A 19,010-nucleotide genomic window follows, 5' to 3' on the forward strand; every position below is an offset into this window, starting at 1 on the left:
TTTATTTATGTATATACTAAAAAACACTTCAGAATGATGTAGTAGGGAAGAACTGATAGGAAGAAAACAGTCTGAAGTTATTTATTAAATAAACTTACTCTCTTTGACTATTTAATTTTAAGTGGGCTAATTAAAATCCATTTATATTTTAGAATTTTTCCAAGAATATTTTTGCAATTCTTCAGTCTGTAAAAGCCAGAGAAGAAGGACGTGCTCCTGAACAGCGACCAGCTCCAAATGCGGCACCTGTGGTAAGAATGTTTTCTTGCTTATATATTAGTTAATTAATTAATTAATTTTGATGAAAATGACTCTTGTTTTTCAGTATTGTAATTTTGATTTAAAAAAAATTTTTTTAATTTATTTTTGAGAGACAATGTGAGCAAGGGAGGGGCAGAGAGGGAGAGGGAGAGGGAGAGGGAGAGGGAGAGAGAGAGAGAGAGAGAGAGAGAGAGAGAGAGAGAGAGAGAAAATCCCATGGGCTCCACACTATCAGCACAGAGCCTGATGCGGGGCTTGAACCCATGGAACTGTGAGATCACGATCTGAGGCGAAACCAAGAGTTAGACTCTTAACTGATTGGACCACCCAGGTGCCCCTCAGTATTGTAATTTGAAAACAAAGTTTTTAAATCAGTAACTTTTAATTCTTTCGCTGCTTTAACAGTCCTGAAGGATTTGAAAATCTTCCCCACTGTTAAAACTTACACAATGAGATCTTACCACTTACACAATGAGATTCACCACACACAAGTTAAAATGGCTTTTATCAAAAAGACAGAAAGTGTGGGCAAGGATGTGGAGCAAAAGGAACCTTTATGCATCCTTGGTGGGAATGTAATTGATGTCACCACTAGGGAAAACAGCATGGAAGTTCCTCAAAAAATTAAAAATAGAACTACTGTATGAACTAGCAGTCCTACTTCCAGCTATTTATTGAAGAAAATGAAAACAGTAACTTGAAAAGATATATGCATTCTCATGTTCATTGAAGCATTACTTACAATAGCCAAGATATGCAAACAACCTGAGTGTTGATTGATGGATGAATGGATAAAGAAATTGTGGTATATACAAACAATGGAATATTTTTCAGCCATAAAATAGATTGTAATCTTGACTTTTGTGACAGCATAGATAGACCTTGAGGGTATTATGCTTAAGTGAGGTAAGTTAGAGACACATAGCTTATTCTCTCTTTTATATGTGGAATCTTAATACCAAAACCAGCTTCTAGATACAGAGGACAAATTAGTGGTTGCTAGAGGTGGGGGTGGGTGGGAGTGTGAGAAATAGATAAAGGGGGTCAAAAGATAAACCAACAACAATAATTAAAAAAACCCCAAGCAACCAAAACAAAAAAAAGTTACTTCAGCAATAATTCTTAACTAGAGACATACTTGGGTTAGAATCTGAAAGTGGTAAATCTGTTGTATAAAGTAATGTACCTACCTGGGGCGCCTGGGTGGCTTGGTCGTTTAAGCGTTCGACTTGGGCTCAGGTCATGATCTCACGGTCCGTGAGTTCGAGCCCCGCGTCGGGCTCTGTGCTGGCAGCTCAGAGCCTGGAGCCTGTTTCCGATTCTGTGTCTCCCTCTCTCTCTGCCCCTCCCCTGTTCCTGCTCTGTCTCTCTCTGTCTCAAAAATAAATAAACGTTAAAAAAAAAATAAAGTAATGTACCTATTCATTTTTGCTTGGGAGAGTCATTACCATTGTTAGAGATATAAACCCTATGGACAGTCCACCCTGGGAGCTTTTTCTGAATCATTCATATCTGTGACTTCTTGGTGAATGTATTGTGTTTCTCTTGATCACAGATCATTTGGTTCTTTCATTGTACCTTAGTTTTAGCCACTTGGGGGGTTGACTGCCTCATTGAGTTGCCACTTAGGACTTTTCCAAAGTAAATTTCATGTATGACCTATAGCCTATATTTAAACCCAGATATACCCTCCAGTTTTGTTGAAACTCCTTCGAGCTAGTCATATGATTCAACAAAAGATAAAAAATACAAATAAGATTGTTTTTATTTTATATAGTTTTCAGAAGCATATTAAAATTTGAAAGAGCACTAATACAGTCTGCAAGATCTAGTAGTTTTGCTTGTTCATGAAATCATTGGTATTTAATTTTTTAGAGGTAGGGGACTTTTGTTGGTATTTAGGTTACTTTGAGTTGACTTTCCAGCAAGTACTTAAGTGCCTACTGTTTGTCAGACAGTGTGCTAACAAAAATAGAAGAGATAGCTGCCGTCTTGGAGCTTAAAGTCTAGTAGGACATAGAGATGAGTAAAAAAACTAGTGGAACAACTTACGGTGATAAAATAAGGGTACTTATAATTGTGAATTGGTTAATGTTTTGAATAGCGATTGGTAGGAAACTTATGTAAAATCTTAAAACAGTTAAACCATTATCCTTGTGATTTAGTTATCTCTGTATTTCCATAATCATTAAGATATATAAAAATTTTAAATTTGGCATTTAACTACAGAAGTATATACTTAGTGACAGTCTTGAATGAATTATCTTTTATCTGGATTAATACTTAAGGTAGTATCCTATTGTAACAAAATGAAGAGTATTTTTTTGTCTTTTGGAATACCATGAATTTCCCAAGCAATTTTGGTAATATTCCTTAAATATGCTTTTTTAGGTTATTATAGGCTGAATTTCAGATAAAGTATTTGTGAATTAAGTTTATATCATTAAATTGGCAACTTATTCTAAGTATTTTAACTAAATAATACCGTAACTTCAGTCTTATCTCGTACATTTATATGGGTTTATTGTCATAGTTGTCATATTTATTTAATTTAGGGATTAACAGCAGAATAATTTAGGTAGAAGGTTCTAAAATGTCAGTTCAGTAAACTGAATTAAATTTTTTTTTGTTAAAAACAATTCATAATTGGAAGAAGTTCATTTTTTCATAAAGAAATTGAAGTAATCACAGTGAAATTATTAAGCACACCCATTTTCTTTCTACAGTTTCTAAGAGGTTTGCATTTTGCCTTGATACAAGTTTACTTGGAGTCCTTTGCTCTTGTCCCTTATAGGATTGGTAATTTTTTAGCAGTAAGCATTATCTTGAAAATAAGATTCATATGACTCCCCACGTTTGTCTTATTGGCTCTTGTAAGAAAAAAAGCTTAGAAAATAATATGTTTATTGTGTTTTTTATTCTGAGTTTTAAGTAAGAAGTTAAAATATTAACATGTACCTCCTGATTTTTCTACAGGATCCTACGTTGCGTACCAAACAGCCTATCCCAGCTGCCTACAATAGATATGACCAGGAAAGATTCAAAGGAAAAGAAGGCAAGTTATTTAATTTTTATTTCTCCCTTACTGTGGTGATGATGAACTTGAGAGGTAGTGTGGCCTGATGTTTATGAGCAGGTGTTGGCAAACATCTGCAGGCCAAATCTGGCCCAACACGTATTATTATAAATAAACTTTTGCTAAAACATGGTGACGTTTATGTATTATATGTGGTTCCTTGGTGTTGTGACAGAGATTGTGTAGCCTGCAGAGCCTTAAAATACGATCTGGTCTTTTACAGAATAAATTTGCCAACCCCTGGTTAACAGCCTGGATTCTGGATCTGGATTGCCTGTGTCACAGTTACTTTTTGTGTGAATTTTGATAAATTACTTTAACTGCATTCTTGTTTCAGTTTCTTCTTGTGTTACATTGCAATACTAATAGTAGTAGTAGTATCTATCTCTTAGCTTTATTGTGGGGTGAAACTGGTTAATAAAGCCCCTAGAATAGGGACTGGTATATAATAAACTGTCTGTAAATATTTGCTGTTATTAATATTCTGCTTTTCAGAAGTTTAGATTGGAGGTTCTGTATACCAAATCATATTTCCCAAATTGTAAATGTATACATTGAGAACTTGGGAAGCATAGATTGTAGTAACTATATAAGGACTTATTTTGTGGTAGCCTACATGGTATGCTGGCTAATGTGGTAGTGAACCATTTCCATGTTAGTGTGGTGGTTAGTGAAGTGGCACCAATGTCCTTGTAATTTCATTTGGCACCATCATTTATCTTGACTTAATTTGTGAAAAAAATTAGAAGCAACTGTAAGTTTACGTTTATGATTTTTCTCTGCAAAATCTGAAATCTCCATTTAAGTTTTAGTAAAGGATATACTGCTTCTATATAGTGAATTTTGGGTGCTGACTTAATATACTGGATAAAGGTGTGTTCTGTGAATACATGCTGTAGAAGTATAGTGGTTCATTCTTTTATTCACTGCAGTGTTTTTCTTGTGGAATGAATTATGTAAAGTAGGGTTTGGCCAATTACAGCCCAGAGACCAAATCTGATCCTCTTTGGGCCAAATCAGGCTGTGCCCATTTGTTTACATATATTGTTTATCTTGCTTTTGCACTATAACTGCAAAATTCAGCAGCTGTGATATAGACAGATAGCTTGCAACGTGTAAAATATTTAATGTATGACCTTGTATGGAAAGGTGTATTGAGACTGTCCTGGAACCTTTATCACACTGTTTATGGCATTGCTTTTCTACAAATTATATAATATATGCATATGATTATAATTTTGAAACCCAACTTTTTATAATTTAAGGTCTTCTCATGATATTAGAAGCTTTTAGTGCTACTGTAATTGAGTATTAGGAGTATATACTTTGGACGTTATATTTTATTCAGTCCAATTTTTTATATTCCCACCTAACTGTATGACTGTTGAGCACAGTTGTATAGTCTTAACCAGCTTCTACACAAAGGGCTTGCTGGTGTGTATTAAATATCTTTTTGAGACTAGTATCCCTTTTAAAGTTTTTGTCTTCACAGGTATGTAATTTAACTTTATATGTATAGTACATTGGATGTTTTGTTACACTATTTAACTTTCAGATTATAATGCAGATGATTACTACAGATTTGTTATCGATCATAAGATACATAAAGTGTAACCCCCTTTCGCAAACCCCCTTTTTTTATAGAAACGGAAGGCTTCAAAATCGACACTATGGGTACCTACCATGGTATGACGCTGAAATCTGTAACGGTAAGTCATTTTGACTGCAGGGGTTCTTTTGTCCCAGGCATTTAATGTGAGTAGCAAATGTCGAGGAAAATCTTTGTTCTCCATTATTTTCTATTTCAGACATTTATCTTTAATGACTAATTGTGCCGATAGATCTGTATGGTGATTATTTGATTTGCGGATATCCTCTCTTTGGTTTAACTGAGTAGTGTGTATAAATAAAAGCTGTTTTGATTAACTTGCAAGTAGGGTGGATGCTACCTGGTTAGAGTATTTAATGCCACTGAGGAGTTACAAGGTCCAATCTGGGAGAGTTATTTTCCATAATATCTTATGTTCTTTAAAACGTAATACCTTTTGCTCTTTAAAAAGACAGATTGTAATGATGGTTGATGTAATACTTACAAAATGTATACTTGTCAGAACCACGGTCTTAGGTGTACACAATTATAAGCCTTTGGGTCACCTTTAACAGACTTTCTTTTATATATATTTAACCGCCTAAAAATGGTTATTCCTGGATGTTCTGACTAGGCTGTATTTAACACCTAATTTTTATTTAGTCAGTGATAGGAGTTGGTGATGTAGAGCAGGAATTCTGCTAACCCTATTTTGCATATTTATATTATAGATTATTATGCCTTTTATATTTTAAAATACTATGTGTATATATTTTAGAGTACCTATATATTTTAAAGCTAATACCAAACTTTGTCTTTGTTTACAAATCATCAGATCTTTGAGGACTCAGTATGACATGGAATCATCATATATATTTGCTGTGATTTCTCAGAATTAAGATATATCTTGTCATGCTTTTCCAGAACAGATAGCAAATAAATGTGGAGAATGTGATATTAAAAGTTGACCTTTCTTATTTTCTTTTTTTCTTCCTTTCTTTTTTTCTGGACAAATTGGAATTGAGTATTAGATATTTTGCTGATACGTTTGTTTTTAAGTTGTTACCAGATTTGTTTTTGTATTATTGAAATTGTCTGTGAACTCAATGATTCATTTAACAAGTACTTAGCACGTGTGTCACACCCTGTTCTAGTTGTTAGGACTATAGCTATGAATTAGACAGGGCTTCTGTAGAGAGAGTAGTCAGAGAGACCTCTCTGAGCAGGTGACTGTTGAGCAGAGATCTTGCAGAAAAGCATTCTATGAAAGACAGCTCAAGGGTCAAGATTGAGGCCAGTAGAGCAACAGCATGAAGGCCAGTGTCTCCATGACCTAGTGAATGAGGTGAAGGTGGTAAAAGATAAGGTACACTCATCTTACGAGATCTGCCTAGTTCTTCCTACTTCAAAATGTAACTCACGGCTGTAAAATTTAGCTTAAAAAAAATTTTTTTTTAAGTTTATTTATTTATCTTGAAAGAAAGAGGGGGCACAAGCAGGTGAGGGGCAGAGCGAAGGGGAGACAGAAACCCACGTAGGCTGTGCGCTGATGCAGGTCCTGAACTCACAAACCCTGAGGTCATGACCTGAGCCGAGATCAAGAGTCAGACGCTCAACCGACTGAGCCACTCAGGCACCCCTTAACTTAAATTTTTAAAAGATTAATTTACTGACATTTTCTTGGGAATTGAACTTGCCTACTGGCCATTCCCTAAGTGAATTATTGTGAACTGCAGTTGTTATCCTGAGGTAAACATCAGGGTAAGTTTTTTATGGTGGTTGTCATTGTTGTTTTAACTTTTGTCTCACCTGAAATGTCATGAAATTGGTTTCATTACTGAGCTTCTGTGGAAATAGTAAAATCAGTGACAATTTTTATAGCGATGCTTTTTACAGAACAGTTTTTCTGAAATTCAAGGACAGCATCTTAATTAAACAGTTTGAGAATGATATAGCTCTTTTTCCTCATTAGATTTTGCTTCTAAATATACTTAAAAGAGAGGTGAATTTAAACAAATTTATGGTGTCTGTTTTTACAGAAATAATCACATAAAAGACATTGTGTAGGAATGCAACAGAAAGACAAAAAATGGTCAGATTGCTGGTACTTTTCATAATTTAATACCCCGTTGAATCTCTACTGTTTGTGACTTGATTTATTTTAGCAGTTGTTAGAGAATATATGGAGAGGTTTGAACGTGAAAGCTCTGAAGTTGCTCTGATAATTATTTCTTTTATTTGAATCTCAGTCTTAATGCTTCCAATATAATGTTTTTTCCTTGTCTTTTTTCTTTTGGAATTATTACCTATTTATGAGCTTGTGAGTTTGACCAACTTTCTTATTCTCCAGTTAAGAAGATTTCTCTTGGGATATCCACCCAGATACACAAAGCAGTTAAATGTATGTTAAAGGGTTTGTTGCACAGGTATGACTTCCTTTCTAGTTTACGTATGAGCTCATTTTAGCTACCGCTCTTTTTCAGGGTTTTGACACATTTAGTTGATCTACATAGTTACTAAGATTAAGATAATTCTACATTACAATTGGTCTGCGTATCTTTTAAATGTAAGACACTAGAGTTCTGTTAGATACAAGGCTAAATAAATTAATCAGGTTATCAAATGGCTAGAAAATTTTTATACAGTTGATTTTTTTTTTCTTCATTTGTTACAGAGAAAGGAGTATGTGTTTGGACAATAAAATTTCATAAGAATCAAAGGTATTGAGAGTTATAAAAATTAAGGGTCTGGCAGGGTATTTGCTAATATTAATATTTTATGAAGATAGTAATTTAGAGAAATTCATTATAGGAATGGAAGCCCAGGTATATTTAAAGTTACAAGGTTGTATAGTTGAGTCTGGTTAACTTTTGAGTCAGGTCAAGAAATACAGAGGCATAAGACATGGATGTTGGAATTGCTAAGGGATTTTTCCAAGTTGGGAGACTTTCCCCAAAATGTGTTAGTTGGGTTGTATAATGTTTAAGAAATACTAGATTAAACATTCTTTGGTATAAGAATCTCATCATTTTTAATATATAAATATATAAATTGGAAGACAAGAATATGCACTCATTCCGAGGCTTGTTTGCCCCTTTCCTCGCTCCTGTTGAGAATACTGGGAAGAACTAGAGTTGTGTAGGATCAGTTAAGTGAAACTATCTTAGTAGTTTTCGACTGGGAGTAGAAACCATTGGGTTGGGAGTAGGGAACACTGGAATGTGTTTACATGGGTTCCTTTTTTGAAAGGAGCCATCTTAGACTAAGAAAGTGCCACTTGACAGTGCTTTTCATTATGTAGAAAATAAGAGGAAATGATGAAGACCCTTCTTTTTGGGTAGTAGTCAGGAACTCATCTGTGGTTCCCCTGGAGAAGGAGTAAAAAGATAGAATCACACGTCACTCTTTTTATTTGTGAGATTTGGTAATTGAATTGGGAACTACTTCATTTTAGCCTCCCATTCTAGCTTGTTAATGTTTAGGTAGGAAGGTCACATACTCTTTTCCTTGCTTATTCTTTATTCTTTTCTTAGTTCATATTGAATATCATTGACTCTCAATTACCTTGCTTTCTTCATTTTTGAGGAAACATTTTGCACTCTGAAGTTGTGCAGATCCAATGCTTTCCTTTAAGACTGTTTGAATGGACTCCAACAGATGATATACTTAAAACATTTTAAGCCTTTTTTTTGGGAACCATTTTCCGGCTAGTAAGTGAACTTAGATGGGTATTCAGTACCTACATTAGAGATGTAATATCACCATCAACTTTCATTATTTAGAAAAATCCAGAATCGCAATCTCTCTATAGAGTTATATTCTTGTTTTTAAGTTTATTTATTCATTTTGAGAGAGACAAAGACAGTACCAATGGGGGAGGAGCTGAGAGAGAGGGAGGGAGGGAGGAGGGAGGGAGAGAGAGAGCGAGAGCGAGAGCGAGAGCGAGAGAGAGAGAGAGAGAGAGAGAGAATCCCAAGCAGGCTCCGCACTGACAGCACAGAACCATGTGATCATGACCTAAGCTGAAATCAAGAGTCAGACACTAACCGACTGAACCACCCAGGTGCCCTTATAAAGTTATATTCTTAAGCAGGAATGCATATATTAGTAACCTGCCAGCTCCCCTGTTTTATAAAATTTCCTTCATTCTCATTTGATTGTTAATTGTTCATCTCTGCTTGAAGTGTTATGGGAGTATTATATTAGCAGTAATGCTCTAGAGTTATGTCTAGAGTCTAGGCCAGCAGAAGATAGAGACCGCTGATTAAGACTTTCTTACTGAACACTCTTCTTTCCTTCCCTTCTTTTCTTTAGCAAATAATTTTCGAGTGCTTATGTAATGTTATCGTGTAGATTTTAAGGGTGCCAATGGGAAAATTTCTTCCTAGAGTTAGATGCATCCTGTTTATACATGCTAGTGCACTGACATCATATGCCTCTCTTAGCATACTTTCGGGATCATTCATTGTGCCAATCTAAACATGGCCCCGCATGTTTTATTAGACATCAGTGTCATTTAAAATTTTATTTTATGCACTAATATTTAAAAATAAAAGTATGTCGCGAAGTCTGGATTTTCAGCTTCTTTTGAAAAGTCATCTGGCATGACTGGGTACTGGGTCCACATCTAGAGTAGCAAGAGTCACACGGATACAAAGCAGTGACTACCTTCTTTAAATGGGAATGTTTTCTTTAGGTTGCACATAGGCCTCACTACTCTGTTGTTTTTGATCTAGTGGTCTTGACTTATTTATACAGTTGACCCTTGAGCAACACTGGGATTAGGAGCGCTGAGACCCCCCCATCCCCTTCATGCAGTTGAAATTTTGCATATAGGGGCGCCTGGGTGGCGCAGTCGGTTAAGCGTCCGACTTCAGCCAGGTCACGATCTCGCGGTCCGTGAGTTCGAGCCCCGCATCAGGCTCTGGGCTGATGGCTCGGAGCCTGGAGCCTGTTTCCGATGCTGTGTCTCCCTCTCTCTCTGCCCCTCCCCCGTTCATGCTCTGTTTCTCTCTGTCTTAAAAATAAAAAAAAAAAAAAAAAAAAAAAAAAGAAATTTTGCATATAGCTTCTGACTCACCCAAACCTAACTACTAATAGCCTACTGTTGACTGGAAGCCTTAACTGATAACAGCCTATTAACATATTTTGTGTATTGTATGTATTATAACTGTATCTTATAATAAAGTAAGCTAGAGAAAAGAAAATGTTTAGAAATAGAGAAGAGAAAATATATGAATTTATTTACTGTACAAATTTATTTACTATAAAAAACCTACATACAAGTGCATTCATGCAGCTCAAACCCATGTTGTTCAAGGGCCAACTGTACCACCTGCTTAGACCTCACTGGCCTTTCAGTTTGAAATTCTTGATCTAAATAAAGGCAGTGTTATCTTGTTAAAAGAGAAGGTAGTAAGTTGAAAGCACATATGAAAGAACATATTTGTTTGAAGTCAGTCCTGACTGAGTCCCAACTTTTCCACTCACTGTGCCACTAATGAAGGAGAGATTGTTTAACTTTTCTATGAGGGGTCTTGTTTTTATTTCATAATAAAGATAATAGGACTTACATGATAGTACTGTGAGGATTAAAAGAGAGTGTGTAAAATGCTTAGCACAAAGAGGACTCAAAAAAGAAATGATGGTTACTTTTATTATGAATTTATAATTTTGTATATAATTTCAGTTTGACATAGGTGTAAATTTGGCAACTGTAGCTTCATTGGTGTATTTACTATTATGTGTTTAATGATAACGTGTTCATTCAAAGTTATGAAGACTAGTTTATTTAAATATGAGAACTCTTTTCCTCTCTAGTTATTGGGATATTTTTACTGTGTCTTGTGTAAGTTTATTTTAGCATTGTTTATCATGTGAGAGAAAATTGCTGCAAAGAAGTTATCATATAGAGGGAGATAACTTAGGTAGATTAGTTAGGCTTTTCTGTCTACCCATTGAGGCTCATATAAAGAAATGAGGGACACCTGGTTGGCTTAAGGTGGCAGAGTATGCGACTCTTGATCTCAGGGTCATGAGATCAAGCCCCACATTGGACATAGAGCTTACTTAAAAAATATTTTAAAAAATAAATGAAATTTATTTAAATTTAAATTATTTAATTTGTTCAAAAAGTATATTTGGGGAATGGGCAAGATGGGTGAAGGAGATTAAGAGGTAAAAACTTGCAGTTATAAAATAAGTCACAGGGATGAAAAGTATAGTTAGGGAATAGAGTCAGTATTGTAATATACTTATCATGGTGAGCATTTAGTAATATATATAATTATTGAATCACTTTTTTTATATTGAAAATGCTTTAATATATGTTAACTATACTTCAATTAAAATTTAAAAAATTAAACAAAAAACATAATAAGTATTGGGATTTTAATACATGGTCACAGAATTGTAAGTAAGAATATTAGTTTTATAATCCCTAATTGTTTGCATTCTAATTTAGATAGCATTCTGATTTAGATTATTCTGCTTAGATATTACATTGCACTTGAAATAATTTTCAGAACTTGTTGACTGTCTTAATATTTCAGGGAACAGGGTGATTCTGTCCTGTCATCATGAGCAATATAAAGTGTACCCCCTAAACGAAACAAAACATTTAGTTTCTGCCAGTAACTCATTATATGTCTTAAGCTTTTGAAAGTTAATTTTATGTGTTTACTACCTGTTACATGAAGTAATGCTTAAATGTTAACGTATTAATACTTTATACAGTTTATTTAGATGTCTTTTTATAGACTTTTCTAAGAGTTCATCACTAAATTTTCTGTACTCCCTCCTATCCCTTTTATAGTAGCTTTGCCCTAGTGTTTTCCCCAACATTTTTTCTTTTCTTTTTTTTTTTTTTAACATGCTCATTATAGATCTGGACTGTGTCTGTGTACATGGGAGATAAAGTATAAGAGAGATCTGTTATTATTTGTTGGCCTGTTTGTTTGAGCAAATTAGGCTTCAGTTTTCTCATCTGAGAAATGGTGTTATAACTTTCTCTGGGATTTGTTTTGAGGTTTACATGTGTACAGGTATACCTTGTTCACATTGTTTCAGTGCTGTTTGCTTGTGGCACTGAATTCATTGTAGTTATTGTGGAAATATTTTTATATTAGACATACGTAACATTTGTAAACTCTTTATACTGAATGATACAGAAAACAGTCTTCCCTTTTTTAAGTTGGATAGTATTTAGACTGAACACTTATTTAGATGGGTTGGGTATTAGTCTCCTTACGCTGATACCTTCTTGAGATATTAAAGTCTCATTTTATCTTAGGTTGTGTCAGCATAATTGACATTTGATGCTAATATAACTCGAGAAATGAATTATAAGAACATTAATAGGTGTCAGGAACGTTTCATGCATATAAAGTATGTTATTTTTATAATATTGCTCTTTATGTTTTTTGGTTTGTGTGTTTTATTGAGCTTTATTGAAAAACCCATTGCACAGTAGATAGTACTTTTGGTATAAGCCAATTCAATTAAACTGCATTAATATAGCTTTTCATTTCTTTAAAGACTAATTATTGGTTTATCCAAAGTGTCTTAGAGATTTTAATGTATCTATAAGAATATCTTTAAAATTAATCTACCCATGACCATGTAGTTAATATCATGGTCACAGAACTTCTGAGACTTATTTTTGAAAGACGCATAGACCAAGTTAATGTTGGCACATGTGTCAGAAGTAATCTAGAAACTGTTGGGTCATTTTTAATAAAAGTATTAATGTCACCTTTTTCAGTGTTTTAATACTGATTAATGTAAGAACAGGAGAAAATAGAAACCAGTTTAGAAATAACAATATTTCATTAACAGCATGATAAAAATTTGTACTATGAAGTCTCAGTTTAATTATATAAATCTTTTAATTGTAATTCCATGTGTAATGTTTCAGTTATTTATGACTCATGTGCACAAAAGCAAACCTTAACTTGTTTTTAATATTCTGTCTTGGACATGCTATAGTATAGCTTTTTATTCTGATTTCTAGTTACCTTAATCAATACAACTTCAATCCATTGGACATACTTCACTTTTAAATTCTAACTCCTTCTCAAGTATAGTTTTAGACTAATCACCATTGTTGTTTAACACAGACGTGATTTATTTTATGTATTACATATTTCTCTTCATTATTTTGAGGAACAAAGGTTAATATTTAATGTTTCATTTAATTTCATAACAAATTATTTGAATCTGTTTATTCATACAAAAAAGCCCTAGTATATTTAATAACATTATATAATTGGGTGTTTAGATATTTTCTTGATGGGTAGGTACTTTTCTGTTGGCTGTTGTTGGCTGCGTTTTAGTTTGCTGTATCAATTTCCAGGTCTTCATAAATTGATTTAAGTCTTCAGTGAATTTCCAATCTTTTATATAAATACATTCAGATTTTATTTTCTTTGTCGTCTTAGTATATTTGTCTTTATATTCATTGCATTTCTAGTTAGTTCATCCCCTTCCCTTCCCTCTCCCCAATCCTGCCAAACCTCATTTGATCTTTAATTCTAAGTTTTGATTTCTTTTCCAGGTCTTTTTCTTGATGGATGTTTCTTTTAGTGTTGTTCTTCTTGTCTTTCCTGCTTCTCATGTTCCTCTGTGAGTGACTGTTCCCACATTTATTTTAAGTATCTGTTTTTAAACTCTTATTTACTTCTGGTCTGGACAAATCTTACTATTTCAAAACTACATTCTTTGAAATTTCAGAATGGTGCTTTGTTGTGAATAAGTTGAAGACATTTATTTGAAATGCTAAGGAATTAAAACTTTTTTAAGATTTTTATTTTTTGTTTCATTGGAGATGAAAATCATACCATAGAACTCAGGTAATTTTTTTCACTATTGAAGTTGTCATATTTTATGTTGTTATTGAAAAAACATTTGTTCTTTGCATTTAGAGTTTTGCAGTAGTATATAAGATCAAACAGTTATTTTGAAATCAAGTCAATTTAGTATTTACAAATTTTTAAGTCAGAAATAACTGATTTAATACCATCATCTACAGACAATGAATTCTGGACACTGTCAATCTAATGATTTACCTTCCTAAATTTGATAGATGCATCAGACATGCAGCGTCTTTTTGTCATTTCTATCTTGTGTATGTGCTGCTATAGACCTTCTGCAATTGAATTCCTTATCTATTTTAATATCAAATTTGAGAACTAAAATTAAGCACCTCTTTTACCTTTCAGAAGAATTTGAAGGCTTCTAGTTTCCTTTATTAAAAAAACCCAAAATTCAGATTCTGATATGATTAAAATATAATTTGTCTTAAAGGGTTATATAAAATATTTCATTGTACTCAGGAATTGTTGAGTTTTAACATGCAGCTACGTCATAATAACCATTCTGGTGGTAAATTTGTGGGTACATTATAATTCATCAAGAACCTTAATATATATTGTCTTTTTTTCCTCTACAAAAGTTATTTTAACAGGAAAGATAAACATTAAAAGCTTAACTTATTTAAAAAAATTTATTTTGGTAACATTTTTCCATTATCTTAATTAAATGTAAGTGATATAATTGATCTAGTATCATCCAATAAATTGGTAGATACCAAATTCTGGGAGATCCATGGTACACATTTGATTTCTTTTTGAACATTCTGAGTCATTATTAATATTTTTGAAAAATTTGTGTAATTTATTTTTTAAAGCTTTAAACATCAGCATGAAGGTCATAGTATGGTAGATTTTACAAAAACATGCTTCATTATGGCATACTGGTAGGATTACATTTATATTTTATATTGGAACCCTCATGTGGATTACTAAAGACCCAATCCATGGTCATATAGTCTGGTTCTTACTGCCGTAAGAATTTTTGCCAACAACTTTGTTATATAACAGATCAAAGCAAAAATAACTGCCGATGATGAACAGTGACACAAAAGGTTATGGCCCCCCTGGAAGATTAGTTGGATCTCAGGTTGCCTAATAGGGTGACATTTCCTTATTAATTTGCTATGGCCCAGAGAAAGGCTGAGAAACTGGGTAATAATAGTGTACCATGAGAGATTGATTTGTTATTCAAGCTTATGAGAGTAGCATTTGAAATGCTAAATGCTGATTTATTAATTTACACTGAGAAGTATATATTGCACTGGACACACAACTTTTTTTAAAATTTTTTTAAATTTTTTTTTTTTTTTTTTTTTTTTTTTCCAACGTTTATTTATTTTTGGGACAGAGAGAGACAGAGCATGAACAGGGGAGGGGCAGAGAGAGAGGGAGACACAGAATCGGAAACAGGCTCCAGGCTCCGAGCCATCAGCCCAGAGCCTGACGCGGGGCTCGAACTCACGGACCGCGAGATCGTGACCTGGCTGAAGTCGGACGCTTAACCGACTGCGCCACCCAGGCGCCCCTAAAATTTTTTTAAATGTTTATTTATTTTTGAGAGACACAGAGACAGAATGCAAGTGGGTTGGGGCAGAGAGAGAGGGAGACACAGAATCCCAAGCAGGCTCTAGGCTCTGAGCTGTCAGCACAGAGCCCGACGTGGGGCTCGAACTCATGAGCTGCGAGATCATGACCTGAGCCGAAGTCGGACGCTCAACTGACTGAGCCACCCAGGCGCCCCTGGACACACAACTTTTATATTTAGCATATGCATATTCTCCATGTAGAGAAACTCATGGGAGATCATGGTATAATGACAAGTTTGCACTATGAACACATATTACATTATAGCCTTTAAACATTGAATAGTATTAGAGTAAAACTGCTTGATATTTGCATCTCTTTTAATAAAGACAGACCTGTTGCAAGGTCAGAGAACCTTTCTCCCTGGCATCGTCATTTTTCATTTTAACTTTTGTTCTTACTGGTGTGTCTGACTAATTCCAAATGAATATGATGTATTTTTTTTCTTTTTAATGTTTATGTTTGAGAGAGAGAGAGAGAGAGAGTGTGTGTGTGTGTGTGTGTGTGTGTGAGAACAGGGGAGGGGCAGAGAGAGAGGGAGACACAGAATCTAAAGCAGGCTCCAGGCTCTGAGCTGTCAGCACAGAGCCCCATACAGGACTCAAACTCATTAGCTATGAGATCATGACCTGAGCCGAAGTCGGACGCTTAACTGATTGAGCCACACAGGCCCCCCCCAATGTATTTTTTTTAGATGTATTTTTTTAGGTTACTCCTTCAGGTTTAGGACTGATATCTCATTCTGTTCTGTTTGATTTATTAAAAAGTGTTGGTTAGAGACTAGGTGTTTTGAATTTAAAATTCATGATAGAGATGTCCAAAAGTTCTGATTTGTCACTAGCGAGAGTAGGCAATGCTAGATGGCCTGGCTAGAAATCTGAGCTGTAGATCTAGGATTAGTCCTATTTAGTTTTGTTGATTTGGAAGGGGATATCAGGAGCAAGGATTTCCTATAGGATTCTGAAAATCACTTATTTCTATCTTCCACTTATTCTCAGAGTGATAAATTAATATAACTTAAATCCCATTCTGCCGATTAACTCAATTTCAGTGCTACAAAGACATTAAAATTGAAGTGTTTTCTTAGCATTATATAAAAGTATTTAAGACTTAGAATGCAGTCAGAATGAGTACAGAAACAAATGTGATTAAAGTACAAATGAAGAAGTACTAATATGAGTAGTGTTGTAGAATTTATGTATAATTATGTAGTCATGCTGTCTTGGGATAAACATTTTACCCAGTTTAATGCTTCTTTGGCATATTTATTTGGAAGATGTACGTATGTAAGATGTACGTATGTACGTAGTGTAACGCCAAGTACTAAGGATTTAAAAAAATAATGTTTTAAAGTGTATTTATTTTGAGAGAGAGACAGAGGAGAGCACAAGCAGGAATAGGGCAGAGAGGAGAGACAATCCCAAACAGGCTCTGCGCTGATGGCCTGTAGCCTGAAGTTGGGCTCGAACTGTGAGATCATAACCTGAGCCAAGATCAGGAGTCTCACGCTTAACTGATTGTGCCATCTATGTGCCCCTAAGGATTTTTTAAAAATAAATATAAATCGTATAGAAAATTTTCCTGATTTTAGTTCACAATTTACGTGGTTATACTTCTTATTTATTTATTTAGTGAGTGCGGGTTATACTTCTTATTTATTTATTTAGTGAGCAGAGAGAGAGGGACAGAGAGAAACCCTAACAGGCTCTGTGCTATGAGCGTGGAGCCCGACGTGGGGCTCAGTCTCCCCAACTGTGAGATCATGACCTGAGCTGAAATCAAGAGTTGGAGGCTTAACTGACTGAGCCACCCAGACGCCCCTTTTGGTTATATTTCTTATGTAAAATTCAGTTAGACAAATTACCGGAACTATTTTCAGTAATAGAAGAAAGGTAATTTTCTTATATGCATATAAATGTACACAACATGCCACATGCTCCCCTGGCCCCTGTAAATGCATGAATAATTCTGATAAAAATGTGCTTGAAGTCTTCATTGGTACATTTAAACTAAGTTTGCTAACATTTGTATCTGGCCTACCGTGAAAAACTTTTATTTAGGCTTTCATTTTTTTATGCTGTATTAATTTTTGGTGCTCAGCTATAAAAAAATAAGCAAGCCTTCTATTACTACAATATGAGTTTCACATATAAGCTCAGTTTTGCCTCGTAATTTTGGTTGAATTCATTAAGAAACAATTATCAAGTCTGTAGGGAAAGCTAATTTCTAAAATACTCAGTGTTTGTTATCTAAGCTGAACTCTTAAAACTTTACTGTGAAATTGTTTTTAATGAGTGCAGAGAAATGTAGAGTTTGGTATGAACAAAAGTAATTAATGTAAAGGAATTTTTATGGTTTAAGTATGTTTTCATTATTGCCTTACATTTTCTAGTGTGTATGATTTAAAAGGTTTGAATGTAATGATTAAAATTGGGGGTTGGCAGACGTTTTCTATGAAGGGCCAGATAGTAAATATTTTAGACTTACAGGTAAAATCAAAGACTTTAGAGTAGGTACTTACGTAACAGGAGATAAAATCTACACAAGTTTTCGATGACAAATATAGTAATAGTACATTTTTGTGTGATACTGATCTGCTAATGAGAAGATTGGAATTTCTTTTGGTGGCATGAAAACATTTTGTGGTTCAAAGTTGGTGTTCTCTATCACCAAAATTGTTTGTAAATGTCCATCTGTTAAAGATTGATCTGTAATGAAAGTTTATGTATTGTGTCTCTGAAATGTCTTTTTATACAGATAGATACTGGCAAATACTTGTATCAGTCCATGAACATATGATATTAACTGAGCATATTTGTCATTTGGAAGGCATTTCTTGAACTCTGTTAGATTATTTTCTTTATAATTGCCTTTTTAGCACATCATTACATTTCAGATTTATTATTGTCAATTGAAGGTTAGGTAGAAGTTCCAAAATTGCAGTTGAAGCTCAGATGTTGCTATATGGACAAATATGGGATACGCAGTGTTTCTTTTCATTTTTTCAACCAATATTTGTTGTGTTGATTTGTGCCTGCCATATGCTGGGCAGTAGTATACGTTCTGGGGATGCAGTGATAAATAGAGGAAGACAAAATATCAGTGATTCATTTTTAGAAAATTAAAATAGAATGAGATGATATAATTGAGTTCATGCAGTGTTCCAGTCAGCAGTGCTCAATCACGAGAGGTCTCTGTCTCAAGTACATAAGTGCTGTTGTAGTGCAAAGGCAGTTATAGACAGTATATAGTGAGGTAGTGTGATTACATTCCAATAGATGTAAAATTTCCTTTATGGATACTGAAATTTAAATTTCATGATTTTTACATATCACTAAATAGTATTACTATCATCTGGATTTTTTTTTCTCAACTTTAAAAATACAAAAACCAGGGGCACCTAGGTGGCTCAGTCAGTTAAGCATCTGACTTCGGCTTGGATCATGATCTCATGGTTCGTGGTTCAAGCCCCACTTTGGATTCTGTGCTGTCAGCTTGGAACCTGGAGCCTGCTTCAGATTCTGTGTCTCCCTCTCTTTCTGTTCCTCCCCCTCCTGTGCTCTGTCTCTTTGTCTCTCAAAAATAAATAAACATTAAAAAAATTTTTGTTTTAAATGTAAAAACCAGGGGT

The 19,010-nt window shown here is 34.3% G+C and overlaps 1 protein-coding gene across 2 annotated transcripts in view; it reads left to right on the forward strand.

Annotated features, from left to right (window-relative positions):
- Window positions 1-19,010, forward strand: part of CDC73 (cell division cycle 73) — a 135,309-nt gene that overhangs the window by 29,317 nt on the left and 86,982 nt on the right. For both annotated transcript variants that reach the window (XM_047076572.1, XM_047076571.1), the window contains exons 8-10: window positions 153-251; window positions 3,238-3,316; window positions 4,982-5,046. In XM_047076572.1, the coding sequence (XP_046932528.1) occupies window positions 153-251; window positions 3,238-3,316; window positions 4,982-5,046 (243 nt within the window). The remainder of the gene's footprint in view (window positions 1-152; window positions 252-3,237; window positions 3,317-4,981; window positions 5,047-19,010) is intronic.

Source organism: Lynx rufus, unplaced genomic scaffold (genome assembly GCF_022079265.1).
Source record: "Lynx rufus isolate CCGP_SWC_20201006 ecotype Redwood Valley unplaced genomic scaffold, mLynRuf1.p SCAF_15, whole genome shotgun sequence".
NCBI classification, from domain to species: domain Eukaryota; kingdom Metazoa; phylum Chordata; class Mammalia; order Carnivora; family Felidae; genus Lynx; species Lynx rufus.